This window comes from Rosa rugosa, chromosome 2 (genome assembly GCF_958449725.1).
Source record: "Rosa rugosa chromosome 2, drRosRugo1.1, whole genome shotgun sequence".
Lineage (NCBI taxonomy): Eukaryota > Viridiplantae > Streptophyta > Magnoliopsida > Rosales > Rosaceae > Rosa > Rosa rugosa.
The window spans coordinates 5,302,866-5,317,397 of NC_084821.1; the positions used below are offsets into that span (position 1 = coordinate 5,302,866).

The window sequence follows — 14,532 nt, forward strand, 5'->3', positions numbered from 1 at the left end:
CCTCATACTATACCAAGCTCAAAAGTATCTGGATTGAACGAGACGTGCTTTGTGAAATTCCTGCCTGTAGCTGTGAAGCGGCCAGAGAGATTAAATTATACATGGAGGCCCATAAGACAATGAAGTTCCTCATGGGACTGAATGAGTCTTATGCCATGGTTTGCAGCAACACTCTTATGATTGATCCATTACCAGGTGTCAACAAGGCATATTTAATGGCCCTTCGCCATGAGAGACAGGGAGAGGTCTCAAGTGGCAAAACCTTGGTACAACCAGAAGCAGCTGCATTTGCTGTGAAGAAAACAAATTGTGAACTTGATCCTGAAGAAGGTGAGACAAAATGTGGGAAGTGTAACAAAACAAACCACAACACCAAGAACTACCGTGCACATCTTAAGTGCACCTTTTGCAACTGAAAGGGTCACACATATGAGTATTGCCGCAAGAGAAAAGCTGCAGCAGAAGGAGCACAACACCGCTCAAAGGGGAATCATGTATCCTACATGAATGCCAAAAGGGAGGTTGCATCCAACTTGCCATTTTCCCAAGAAGAGTGTCAACAGATCCTGAGCATATTGAGCAAGAACAAAGCTTCTACAGCTAATCAAGTTGGTAATATTTCAAATAATGAAGAGCTATCAGGTAAAGCTTTCTCATTCATTCAAAATGGAAAGGAGAACATTTGGATATTGGACAGTGGTGCTAGTGATTACATTGTTTGTAGTCCTTCTCTCTTTACCCATTCAACCCCAGTAAACAATTGTTTTGTTAAATTGCCAGATGGTACTTCAGCTAAAAGTCACCCATATTGGAAAATTTGTTTTCTCTCCTAATTTCATTCTCCATAATGTCTTGTGTGTGCCATTCTTTTACTTGAATCTGATTTTCATCAGTAAATTGGCATTTGATCCCTTCTAATCACCATATTTCTCAGCCAATTTTGTCTCAAACAGGACCTACGATTGGGGAAGATGATTAGGATGGGAACTGAATGGGAGGGACTCTACTATCTCAACCAAGCAAAGAAAGGAACATGTAATTTTGTGCGCACCCACAATCGCAACCTTTGGCACCAATGCCTTGGACACCCTTCCAGCAAAGTCTCTACATTATTTCCATTTTCTACAAATAAATCTTGTGATACAGACAAGTGTTCAATTTACCCTTTGGCCAAGCAAACCAGATTGTCTTTTCCCTTAAGTTCTATTTCAAGTGAGTCATGTTTTGATTTGATACATGTTGGTGGTTATCATAAGCCTACACTTTTTGATGCAAAATATTTTCTAACCATAGTTGTTGATTACACTAGGAGTACATGGGTATACATGATGAAACACAAATCAGAAACGCGAATCCTTTTAGTCAGTTTCATTCAGATGGTTGAAAACCAATTCAATACCAAGGTAAAAATTGTGCATAGTGATAATGGCCCTGAGTTCAAACTAGAAGATTTTTATGCCACCAAGGGAATTATTCATCAATCTAGTTGTGTCAACACACCACAACAAAATGGTGTTGTTGAGCGCAAACATAGACACTTGCTCAATGTTGCACGAGCTTTGCAATTTCAAGCAAATCTTCCTAAACATTTTTGGGGGGAAGTAGTCCTTACATTAGTCTATCTTATCAACCGCACACCCACACCTCTCTTTCGTGGCAAAACACCATTCAAAAAGTTATTTCACAAGGCACCCAACTATTCCCATTTACGAGTCTTTGGTTGTTTGTGTTTCATATCCACACATGCTACAAAACCTATCAAATTTGACCCTCGTGCAACTCGATGTATTTTCCTTGGGTATCCTTATGGTCAGAAAGGGTATCGAGTGTTTGATCTCAAAACTCAAAAGGTTCTTGTCTCTGCTTAAGAGTTCAGCCGCGCGCGCAGAGAGAAAGACTCAGAGCGACGAAGAAGCTTCCGATCCGATCTGCTTCAGAGTTCCAGAGTTCAGCTGCGCAGAGACTAGAGAGAAAGACCCAGAGCGACGAATCAGCCGCGCGCGCAGAGAGAAAGACCCAGAGCGACGAAGAATCTTCCGATCCGATCTGCTTCAGAGTTCCAGAGTTTAGCTGCGCAGAGACTAGAGAGAAAGACCCAGAGCGACGAAGAAGCTTCCGATCCGATCTGCTTCAGAGTTCCCATCTGGTTCCAGACTTCCAGAGTTCAGCCGTGCAGAGAGAAATAAAGAGTGACAGCAACAACGGAAAAGAAGGTCGAGCGAGAGAGAGAGGCTCACCAGTCACCAGCTACTGAGCTGAGGAGAGACTGAGCTGAGTAGCGGCGTTTTGGCCTTTAGGACGAAGTGACCCGATGAATTTGAATTTGGGACATTAGGTCTTAATCGCGAATAAAATAAAAATATAAAAAAGCCCAGCGAGCCGCCCAGCAGCCCAGCCGCCTAGGCGCCCGCCTAAATCACAAACGCCCAGAAGCTCCGATTATGCATTCCTCGAGGCGGAGAAGCGCCGCCTAGGCGGCCGCGTTTTAGAACACTGTTTTTTACCCATTTCTGTTTGTTGGGTTGGTTGATCACCTTCACAATTTGACACTGTGAAGCCGCGCCTTTACGCTTTACAGGGTTTTGGGATTGGTAGATTACTGGGCCTGGATGATGGAGTTGGGGCAGGACCCGAAGCTGCCATTATTGATCTGGGCGACGTTGGGGTTATGGTGGGAGAATTCGACAGTAATTTCGGAGGGGGTGATGAAGGAGAGTTTGTGTGTGAGTTTGTATTTATACTTGTATGGTTATTTTGGGAATTTACCTTGTGAGAAGGTCCCGGAGAGTGTGAGGACTTTTTTGATTAAATTAGAAGTGCAGTGACTGAACTGATGAACCTTTGAAAGTACAGGGTAGTAAGCAGAATTTAATCCTAAAAATTAAAATCAAAGCACCATAATTTTTTTTTTTTTAATTCACATACTAAAACATATCTCAATCTTACAAATGAAATGTTTTGATATAAAACAAGTTAAACCAAAATAGAGATGTAGGAAGTCTGGTTGTACTGTAGGAAGTTTCTTTCTACCTTGTGATGGTACCGAGGCGTGGGAGGCCTGCACCAAATCATTGGAGTTCATAAGCTATTCTTAGATATTCATTTACTTTATTTTCTAGTTTTTATTAGGGTTTTCTTTTTTGGTTTTTAGTTACTTTAAATAAGTCTCTTCTTGAGCGACATAGGATTTGGTTTTACTGCAGAGCTATGATCATACTGTTATTCTTAGGGGACTAATCGTATTATCATCAGTATGATTTATTTGTTAATATTATGAGGAGCGGCCCTTACACGTGGTCTAGTCCTAAAGAGAGTTCAGTCTTTCTTGCCATTGGCTATGAGAATTTGTCAAGATTCTCAAGACTTGTTCTTAGTAGTTTGTGGAAATGAATGATACTTGTGGTTAGGGTTTGAATCTCTTTAACTCATGCATGGTGTCTATAACCACTGATTTTCTAAGAGTTTGGTCTTGTCTCGTCCAATGTATAGTTGAATGAAAATTCTATCTTTCTTTGAAACAAATGAAATGTCAATGGTATTTGGTGTTTTGAAATGTTAGCCATATGAACTTTTTATTATGTTGAACCACACTCATGTCAAATAAGTATGGATTGTCTAATTAAATTTTTAGTTTTTTTTTAGGTGAAGGAGGTCAGACATTTTTATTCATTATGGAAGAAGTAATATTACACAGTGACCCGCCCCTGTGGGGCCGTCAGAAAGAGACACCGCTAAACGCAATACCACTCCACCTATTGAGTGAAGCTCAGGGGGGAGTAAACTAATCAGAAACTGACAATAAAATTTTTCCACAGAATCCGTTAGTAGACTCACTGACAACCTCAGACCAATAATCCCTGCAGTTCCTCGCGGGTATTGATCCCAAAAATAGTACACAGGTAGATACCGAAATGAAAGCCGTCCCGGATCCCAAATTTTGATCGAAAAACCTCCTGGATCCCAAATCCGCATCCAAAACTTGGTGAGTCCATCTTCCTCCCTTCCAGACCACCCAATCAGACTAAGGCCCAAGTCCAGATGACAAACTTGAGCCCAAGCCCAACGAGGTCTTCTCCTAGAATTCAGGTCAACGCAACAAGCAAACTTTCCATCACCTGCGCACCAAAGCACCGCCGCTCCACCATAGGATGAACAGTCGCCTACACCACCACGTCCATTGCGCCTACGTCGGAGGTCACTGCTTGCCTTGAAGCCAACGGAATCCCCACCAACCGCCAACCCACAAACATGCTGCCGCGGTCTCGGAAGATCCGATCGGAGAAAGAATTAGCCCAATCTTCTCAACCACAGCCTGCTCATCGTGCCATCATTGCTGGGATGATTCGATCCGCTAAGACCACCGTGAGAGAAAGGGAACAGATTCAACCCTCTACCCGGATCCCACTCCTTCCAACAACCACCGCCGCCCTCCTTCGCCGATCCAAAAGTCCTTTGGCTCGCCATCATGACCACACCGACGCCAAAACTCTCCTCAACCCACGCTCTGCCATCGAGAACAGCAAAAGCCAACACACAGAGACCGAAGCCTGAAAATATCTCCATGAAAGGAGTAGGTTTAGGATGCGACGGCCAAGAAACGCGCCGCTCCACAAACCCTAGCAGAGTGAAAGCTTTGTGTGAAGAACAGAGGAGAATAGAGAATTTAGAGAGAGACAGAATTTCTATTGATGAAGAATAAGGCTCTGATACAATCGATGAAAACTGAGGTAGCTACTAGCTTTATATACTAACTACTTATGCTGCAGATTGCTTACACGTGGACTATAGCTGTAGGCCACAGGCTAATTAACCATCCATATAAGCACGCAGCAGAGTGAGCAGACTAACCAATTAGTTACTGGTGTTGAGCTGAATAGGACCATAGAGCTAACACAGAGCGCTAGGGGCGTTTTTTGGATCATGTGTTAATTAAATTTTTAGCTAGTTTGGGTTATAAACGGCACGACCCTATTTAGTTTTGATTGGTTTCTATTTTGATTAACTTCTCGTCAAACAGTTCTTAGTGCATTTAAGACGGACGTTGATTAAAATAATTTTTGTAACTTATATATAAAAAATAAAATATATATATATATCAAGAGAGGACCTCTTTCAAATTTTTACTCTTTACTCTTTCTTTTTTTTTGAGTAAATGAAGATTTCATTGATAATCGCAGGCCAGAACGGCAGTTACAAATCTCCAAGAAAACGGGAATCATGCCCCATTGCACTAGTATATTAGGTGATTTCAACTAGTTAAGGAAGCGATTCACCACACTACCTTGATCTCATGTCTCATCAATAGACAAAACCTACACACATGCTTTCCTACTTCAGGGACCTTTATATATTGAAAGAAAAGAAACAAGAAGGCACACAGAACTGAGTTTCCCTAAAAATTATTTTTCATGCAGCTTTTTCGTGAAGCAAACACAGCCTTGATAATAAGTTGCTGCAGTATTTCAAGAATCAAAAACCACAGTATCATAATAGTTTCAGCCAGAACTGGTACTTACCAGCAAAACGTAGCTAGAAGCATCCCAATGAACAAAAAATGGAAAAGCAAAACTGAAATAACTACACAAATGGCATGTGCATGCAGCACTATGATCATATCTAAAATAAGCAAATAAGATAATTCAACAAAAGATTCCTCGAAAAAAAATCTTGAACAGTCTAACGGGAGTGTGGTGCATACAATCCTCTCCACAGTCTAACTAGGCTAGAACTTTTGAGCCAAGACATTATAAAATTTGGATGCCACTAGTATATCCAAATGCAACTTTTTTACTTGTAAAGAATTGGTATCAATTAATATTGACAACTTTAAATATCTGAACTCCGGTGACAAGTTAAATGCTCTAAAGGATCTTTATCACCTAGAAGATGACAAACCATAGGCTTCGTATTGGATATTTTGAATCAATTTTGAAAATAATTATAAACCAACATAACTGTTACCATTTTCATTTCTTTATCCTATCTAGCCAGTAGGTACAGAAACAGTGAACTTACGCAGCACAATAATCCAGGGTTGCAACTGCAAGTACAAGACTGCAGATTACAACAAAAGCAGGATCATCACGTGCCCATTGATTCTTAGTTTCTCAGAAGAAAAGAAAGTAAACATTTTTCTTGCATCCGGTTAGTAGCAACCTGGACTATTGGGACATCACCACCGCAATCCTCCAACATTAGACCAATTGAAGAAAGATCTTGCATGACTCGCTCTAGATGATCTCCATCCTTGTCTATCAGCTCCTTGAATTGACTGCTCTCAACAGCTCCTGGTCTTGGACTCGCACCCACTGGAACAACATCAAAATAGAACCATCATCAATTAACAATTCAATTATTCCAATTGGGGGAAAATAAAACATATGAAACAAAACTCGTCAGATCTTGAATGATCTAAAATTCAAAGTAATCCATTTGTGGGTTAATTTCTACGGAGTCTTCGTCAAAGCAAAACCCTAATTTACCCAGAAGAAATTGACGAGAGGAAGGTGAATTATAGAATTTACCTTGTCCCAAGACCCTAAAGTATGAAATTCACAGCAAGCAGAGTATAGAATTCAAGCCCTTGATTGCACAACCTAATTTTCTAAAGGGTCCAAAGCACGTACTTTTGAAGAAGTGGGAATCGAAGGATACGCACCAGAGCCCGGGGCCTCCACCTAGTTGGAGCCTCTCGTTCAATTACCGTGCTTGGATCTCACCAAAATTAAAGGCAGGTCGACCTTCCGGCAGTGCAGAGCCTCTATTCACAATAGGAAGTAGGCATATCATCTTTTCGATTAGGGGGTCCAATTCCCAAAGCTTCCAAAGACGGAGGCGACAGTGAGAGCGGAGCGAGAGAGAGAGAGAGCAAGGGTCGAGAGAATTGGGGTTTTTTGGTAGTGTCTCTCTTTTTATTTGATTTTTCATTTTGGCAAACAGGCGCGTTTCTGTTTTTATTGCCGCTTAGAATTTTAAATGTTTTGCTTTTAATTTCGTTTGTGTTTTGAAAGCCCGCTTTACTTCAGGGTTTGTGGTTTAGGGTATAGGGTTTAGGGGTTCATGGCTTAAGTCATGATAATGGCTAACTAAATGATTTTCAATTTGAAAAAGGTCTTGTATTATACAATAGAGAGACCCAAATCTTGACCATGTCAAAATAAATTAATTTGCAACTTTGCATAGTGTCAATAATCTAGTGTCTGGTGCGAGATCTTCTATCGAATTTTATTTCAATGATCTAAATAGTTCCTTAGGACATCACTCCTAGATCATTTTTGTAAAACTTTAAGTTAAATTGAGTACCATTTAGTTATTAATTATCATGATGATCATATTGAACATAGTGTGGTCGTCTACTTTTCTTCTAAGTTCTACATCTTAAAAGAGTGTTATAAAACTAGAGCATTTCAATTGGAATTACATAGTAAGTCACATGAATATAGTAATATGCATAAAGAGGAGTCTCTTAGTGGAAACGTCAAGTATGCAAAGTGAGCAGAAGCTCAGGGGGAAGGAATTGAGGAGTGAGAATAAGTTATTTATATATATATATATATATATATATATATATATATATATATATGGTCAAATTTTTTTGGCTAAGGATGTCCTTACTTTAGCCTTAGGAACGGATTTCCAATTTTTGCCCACTTTTCGATCACATATTCACATCTTAACCGTTCAGTTCTTAGTTCCTAATGTATAGATCATCTCTGCAAAATTTCAGCCAAATTGATGATCGTTAAGGCATCCAAAACTGCAATTTACACGAACGAACCGAATCTGTCGAACCGAACCGTTCGTGTATATTGTTGTAATTTGCCGTTTTGAATGCCTTAATGATCATCAATTTGGTTGAAATTTGGCAGAGATGATCTATACATTAGGACCTAAAAACTGAACGGTTAAGATGTGAATATATGATCGAAAAGTGGCAAAAAATTGGAAATCCGTACCTAAGCTTAGGTAAGGATGTCCTTAGCCAAGAAGGACTGTGTATATGGTATACATATATATATATATATATATATATATATATATATATATATAATTATTCTCACTACTCAATTCCTTCCCTCTGATCTTCCGCTTACTATATATATATATATATATCACATATAGAATCTTGCTCTGCTAAGGAGGTTCTTAACTTAGCTTAAGAAACGGATTTCCATATTTTGACTACTTTTTTTATCACATATTCACATCTTAACCATTCAGTTTTTAGGTATATATGAATAGATCATCTCTGCAAATTTTCAGTCAAATTGATGATCATTAAGGCATCCAAAACTGCAATTTACACGAACGAACCGAATCTGTCCAACCTGAACCGTTCGTGTAAATTGTAGTTTTAGATTCCCTAATGATCATCAATTTTGCTAAAAATTTGCATAAGTGATCTACTCATATATACCTAAAAATTGAAATGTTAAGATGTGAATATGCGATCGAAAAGTGGTCAAAATATGAAAATCCGTTCCTTAAGCTAAGTTAACACAATTTTCTACCAAACTAATAACGAGGAAAGCGTTATTTCCTCATTAATTGCTTCTTTTGGTGAGGAAATGATTCCTCGTAGAACATAGACTTTTAGCGAGGAAACCATAGTTTTGTCACTAATGAATTTGGTGTGTTTTACTCAATTATCCGCCAATCTAATAATGAGGAAAGTGTTATTTCCTCGCTAATTGTTTCTTTTAACGAGGAAATGGTTCCTCGTAGAACATAGACTTTTAGCGAGAAAACCATAGTTTTGTCGCCAATGAATTTGGCGGGCCTTACTCAATTATCCGCCAAACTAATAATGAGGAAAGTGTTATTTCCTCGCTAATTGTTTCTTTTAACGAGGAAATGGTTTCTCATAGAAAATAGATTTTCAGCAAGGAAACCATAGTTTTGTCGCCATCAAATTTGGCGGGTCCTAAACAATTTGCCGCCAAACAAATAACGACGAAATCATTATTTTCTCGTTGAATGTTGTTTTTGCGATGAAAAAATTTGTCACTGAAGTCTCATATTTCCTCGCTAATAACATGACGATTTGAGAGACCAAATTGTGGTCACCTATAGTGATGAACTGAAATATTCGTCGTAGAAAGTGATATATAGGGAGGAAAATATGTTTCTCGTAAAAAAACCTAATGGCATTTAGTGAGGAACTTAATTATTCCTCGTGAAATGTAACATTTAGTGAGGAAAATAAATTCCTCGCGAAAAACTTGGTCGCTAAAGAGACTTTTTGTTAGGGCTGGCAAATTCTCCCGAACCAAACCGTACCAACCGCATCCGAGCCGAGCCAAGTGAATTGGTAGCCGAAAACTTGGTAACCGAAGTCTTGGTACGGTACAACCGTACCGACTCTACATACACGGTACAGTAATGGTTTCAATTTTCACATATACATGGTATACCGTACCGTACCGAATACATGTATTATACTCATATTTTTTTAATTTTTTATTCTTTGGTCTTCTTCTTTTGGACTCTTCTTCTCTCTTCTGAGTCTTCTCTCTTCTCTTTCTTCTTTCTTCTTTCTTCTTTCTTTTCCCTGTCTCTTTTGTCTCTCTTCTTATCTTTTTCTTTTTAGTTTTTTATTCTTTTCTCTTTTCTCTTCTCTCTTCTCTTTCTTCTTTCTTCTTTTTCCTTCTTTTCCCATCTCGATCTTCTGTCTCTTCTTCTTCTTCTTCTTCTTCTTTCCCATCCCTTCTGATTCTTATCTTTTTCTTCTTTCAAGGTCATTTCTTCTCTTTCTTCTTTCACCTCAGTCTCTCTCTTGAATCCAAGCTCATCAGCCCTCAAACTTTGTTGCTGTCACTCCCGCTGTTGTCGGACGGGCTGTGGCCGTAGGCGACAATGGTAGATGGGAGGAGGAAGGAGAGTTCAGGGGCGCTGAGGGGTGGGGTTTCAGATCTTGCAGACCTAGAGGGGTTGGGATTTGGAACTTGGTTGCTGGTTTGGGGTCGGAGGAGATTGAAACGGATCTCGACCTTCAGTTTGGGGGAGTCGGCGCGATCTAGGCGGTGGTGGAGGGATGGCAGTGGAGTCGGCGCGATCTGGGTGGTGGTGGAGGGATGGCAGTGGTGGTGGTGGTGTCGGGTGGTTGGGGTTGACTCTGCAAGATCTGGGCTTGCCTTGCTTAGCAGGCTCAATTCTTGGGCTCTGGCCAGATCGTGGCCCAATCTTAAACTCGGTTGGAGGCCCAACCAACCGATACCAACCGATACCAACCGATACCGAGAAGTTGGTAACCGAAGTCTTGGTACCGGTAATGGTACTTCATTTTGTGTACCAATAAGCTCTGGTACGGTATGTGGTTTTAGACTTGAAGGCCCGGTACTGTACCTAACCCAGCCCTACTTTTTGTTGTAGTGACTGTTGATTCTTTTCATTCCCATGCAAGAATTGTGTCTAGAAAAAATCAACCAAATCGATCCATAATCCCTAAGAATTATGGAGTCAATTAACTCAATTGCAATTAACTACTAAAGAACCACTTAACTAGAGATTCTAAATCGAAAATGGCTCTTGTAGAGAATACAACAAATAAAGTTCTTCAAAAAAAATTAAGCATGTTTATTCGGTACTCACGTGATAAAGCTAGATATGATGGTATTGAGCCTAATGCCTTATGGGTTCAAAGGTTGATCTCTGGGTGTGTAAATGCCTCTAGTTGTCTGGCATTTGGGTTTATCAATAACATGATTCAAGATCTTAGGGTGGTCAAAGATTTTGGAGCTTCATGTAGGCCAAGGCGTGTTCCTCACATTATTGATGAGATTCACTGGCATTCCCCACTAAATGGTTGGATTAAAATGAAGCATGGAAGAGTACATCCAATGAAGCTGGTTACGATGGTGTGTTTAGATATTAGAGGAGTTGTCATTGGCGCACTCTGTTCAAATATTGACATTCCAAGTTCGATAGATGCAAAGGTAATGGAAGTTATCAAAGCCATTGACTTGGCTTGGGTTAGAGACTAGAAGCATATTTGGTTGGAGGCTGATTCATCTTAGTTTTCTTCGTTCTCCTCATTTGGTGCCTTAGTGTCTTCGAGTTGCCTGGGTTAATTGTTTACATCATATAGCTCAAATGGAATTTCGCTCCTCACATATTTTCAGAAAAGGTAATCAAGTTGCAGATGCTCTTGCTAATTTTGGTTGTTCTTCTAATGTTCTAGTTTGGTGGGACTTGACAGCACCTTTTATTTTTTATTCTTGTAATAGAGATTACTTGGGTCTTCCCAATTTTCGTATTCGTTAGATGTTGTTTCTCGAAGAGGTTTTGTTTGGCCCCCTTTTTGTATCATTACTTACTTTTGTTGAATAAATTCTTATGCGGAGGTTCATAAAAAAAAAAAAAACAAACAAACAAACAAACATGTTTATTCTGACACACAAATAATTATCCTCGATCAACTTTGGAGACTTATACACTTTGATTACAATTATTAACATGACTAAGTTCTAGAATTAGTGAATTCAAAACTAAAAAAATAAAACTCTCACTACAATAAAAAAGAATGTAACTTTCACCTCTATTTTGTTTGTTCTCAATTACCATCTATGATGTATTGTTGATATAGAAATAAAAAATTAAGGATTAAATACTAGTTACTCCCTATACTTATAGGGTTTCATCATTTCAGTCTCTAACCTTCGAATTTCACCTAAAAAGTCCCTGAACTCTCAATTCCCTCCCAATTCGTCCCTGTCGTCAAGCTCCGTCCAAATTCTCCTTTAAATTGCTGACGTGGCAGCCATTTTATGCCAAAATGTCTATTTTACCCTCACTTAAAAAAAATATTCTCTTTTTTTTTTTTTTTTTTTTTCTCTTTAGCTCCTCTTCTTCTTCCAGCTCTCTCTCCTCCTCTCCTCCTTCACAAACACCAACGCCACCCACCACCTCCACCATCTGCAAGAGAAAAGTAAAAACAAGTTGAACTCACGTCTATAATTTAATCGCAACCAAACCAGTAAATGAAGCAACAATCATCTCAAATCTATAAAATGTAATACAATATCCCAATCGCAAATCAATACCACACAAGAAGAACAAAGCCAAACAAATGCTTCAGATCACAAATTCACAAACCAAAACCAGTCCGGCGCTATAAAGAAAAAACCTATAACAAATTCAGATTCATACAATACAAATTAACCATTTCAAATTCACATCTACACAAACCAGATCCCAGAATCACATAAAGACAGAGAAAAGCAGAGAAATTGAAATGAGGAGAGAGGAAGCGTAATTGAATTACCTGAGATAGGGACATATGAGGTTGATGAATCCGTTGTTCTCATTCTCGCTGCACCAGATAGAAGCAAATAAAGCTCAGATCAAACGGCAATCGGAAACAAAAACGAAGATATATAGATACCTGACCGGCGCTTCGATCTGATGGCGGCGGGGACAATGACGACCGCCGCCGGAGCTGCTGTGATTATGTACTACATGTTTGGCCGGAGCAGCTCACAGACCTCCCAAATCTTTAACACCAACACCACAGCTCACAGACCTCCCAAATCTTTAACACATACACCACTAAATGATCTCCCAAAACCAAACCCAAGATGATCTCCAATCCAAGAATCCTCACCCGAATGCTCAACCCGTAATGCTCGACCCGAATTTGATCCTGGTGGAGCCCCGGATACGCCAGCACCGCCGGCCTGGACTTTTGCTCTACCTCACACAGACCCTTAGGGTTTTCCACGGTCACAATCGTATCAAACTGCTTGTAATCATAGAAATTGAAGACGACGATCTTGTGGAGAAGAACAACTACGATTCGATCTTGGTGGAGCCTGACCGACTTGACCTCAGACCGGAACCAGCGCTCACTGACGCAGCGGGACTGGCGATCTTCATAGATCATGACCTTGTTGGGTGGGCAGAACGAGGAAGCCGCCATTTGTTTTTGATCGTAGCACTGACGGGGGCTCTGGGGCCATGGTGGTGGAGGAGAGGATTCTTGGATATGGGTTGATTAAGATCGGGTCAGATTGATCGACCCCGATCGGACAAACATACCGGATTCTCTATTGGCGGCGACAAGCACGAGGTGTGCTCGTTAGAGGCAGAGGACTTGGGTGGCTGGCTTAGCCATGCAGATTGGGGTGATGGTGGAGATAAAAAGAGGAGGGGAGAGAGCTGGAAGAAGAAGAGGAAAAAAGAAAAAGAAAAAGAAAAAGAAAAAGAAAAAGAAAAAGAAAAAGAAAAAGAAAAAGAAAAAAACAAAAAAAAAGGAGAGAAAAGAAAATAATAAATTAAAAAAAAGAGTAAATAAGGGTATAATAGACATTTTAGAGTGAAATTAATGCCACGTCAGCAAAATAACGGGGTCTTTGACGGAAAGTTGACAGCAGGGACCAATTAGGAGGAAATTGAGAGTTCAGGGATTTTTTAGGTGAAATTCGAAGGTCAAGGACTGAAACGAAGAAACCCTATAAGTATAGGGAGTAAACAGTAATTAACTCAAAAATTAATCCTAGCTGCGAGAAACTACTCTGTAGCCTCCAAACCGTAGCTTTCCCAAAACCTTATGTTTGCTTTCTAATAGCGTCTATGGATGAGATAGTGGTGCCATTGCTTCTCCAATGCGCCTGAGTGGTCAATGTCGACAACGTAAGTAAGTATTTGAGTCTTCAAATAAGAATTCACGTTTAAGTTTGGCGGTTGGGAAGTCCAATATGGATGTTGTGAGTATGAGATGGAGATGGTGGTTGCTCCTCAGCTTGTGACCAAGAAGAGAGGTCATCCCTGAGACAGTAAGAACAAGAACAAGGTTGCTGCAACACAAACCGACTCTATGAAGAAACAAGGTCTCCTAAGAAGAAGAAGGCAGCGATCCTAAAGAAGAAAAAGGTCAGAGAGCTAGCTTACTTTTGGCTTTCCTAGTGGTGATGGTAGCTCCAACCTTAAAGTGAGGAGATTGTTCTTACTTAGGGTTTGGTCAAGTGGTCTGGTCTAGCCTAATTGAAGATCTTCTAAGAGTATTCTTAAAAGTGTTGCTTAATCTGCATACCACAATTACGTCTTTGGAATAGGTTAAGGTACATAGTAGTCTAAAATTTTCCTTTGAAGGTAAAGTTTTTTTTGTTAGTTTTAGACTTTTGTGCTCTAATGTTTACTGGAGTAGGTCTGTGTGTTAATATAGTTGTAAGAGCAACTCCAACAGCTTCCCTATAATTTTTGTATAATAGGGAAACAAAAGTCAAAGCTTTAACATCTTTTTCTTCTCCAACTCCAACAGATTCCCTATTTTACAACAATCTCTAAAATCTCCATATTCTTCCTTAAATTTTTAGAGATTGCTGTAAATATAGGGAATTTGGTTTTTTCTTTCCTCACTTTCCCTAAAATAGGGATAGTTATAGGGAATCTGTTGGAGCAAAAGAGGCTCATTTTTCCCTAAAGTAGAGAAAAATCAAAATATGGGGAAGCTGTTGGAGTTGCTCTAAGCCTATAACATGTAGCGGTGTATGTATTATTCCAACTTTGTGATTGTTTTCTTTTATCCAATGAACC

At 39.7% G+C, this 14,532-nt stretch overlaps 1 protein-coding gene across 1 annotated transcript; it reads right to left on the reverse strand.

Annotated features, from left to right (window-relative positions):
• Nucleotides 1–12,124: 12,124 nt before the first annotated feature.
• On the reverse strand, nt 12,125–12,916 carry LOC133730213 (autophagy-related protein 18c-like). The gene is made up of 3 exons (XM_062157845.1): nt 12,543–12,916; nt 12,263–12,310; nt 12,125–12,176 (listed from the first exon to the last, which is right to left on the reverse strand). The coding sequence occupies exons 1-3, from the start codon at nt 12,914–12,916 to the stop codon at nt 12,125–12,127; spliced, it is 474 nt and encodes a 157-aa protein (XP_062013829.1).
• Nucleotides 12,917–14,532: the final 1,616 nt, after the last annotated feature.

Bases quoted from the DNA above. Each gene is read 5' to 3' on its own strand.
- LOC133730213 (XM_062157845.1), bottom strand. From the start codon at position 12,916: ATGGCGGCTTCCTCGTTCTGCCCACCCAACAAGGTCATGATCTATGAA. The intron at 12,311-12,542 runs GTATGTGTTAAA...TATCTGGTGCAG, and splicing joins TTGGGAGATCATTTAGTGGT to CGAGAATGAGAACAACGGAT. The intron at 12,177-12,262 runs GTAATTCAATTA...TGGTTTGTGTAG, and splicing joins CTCATATGTCCCTATCTCAG to ATGTGAATTTGAAATGGTTA.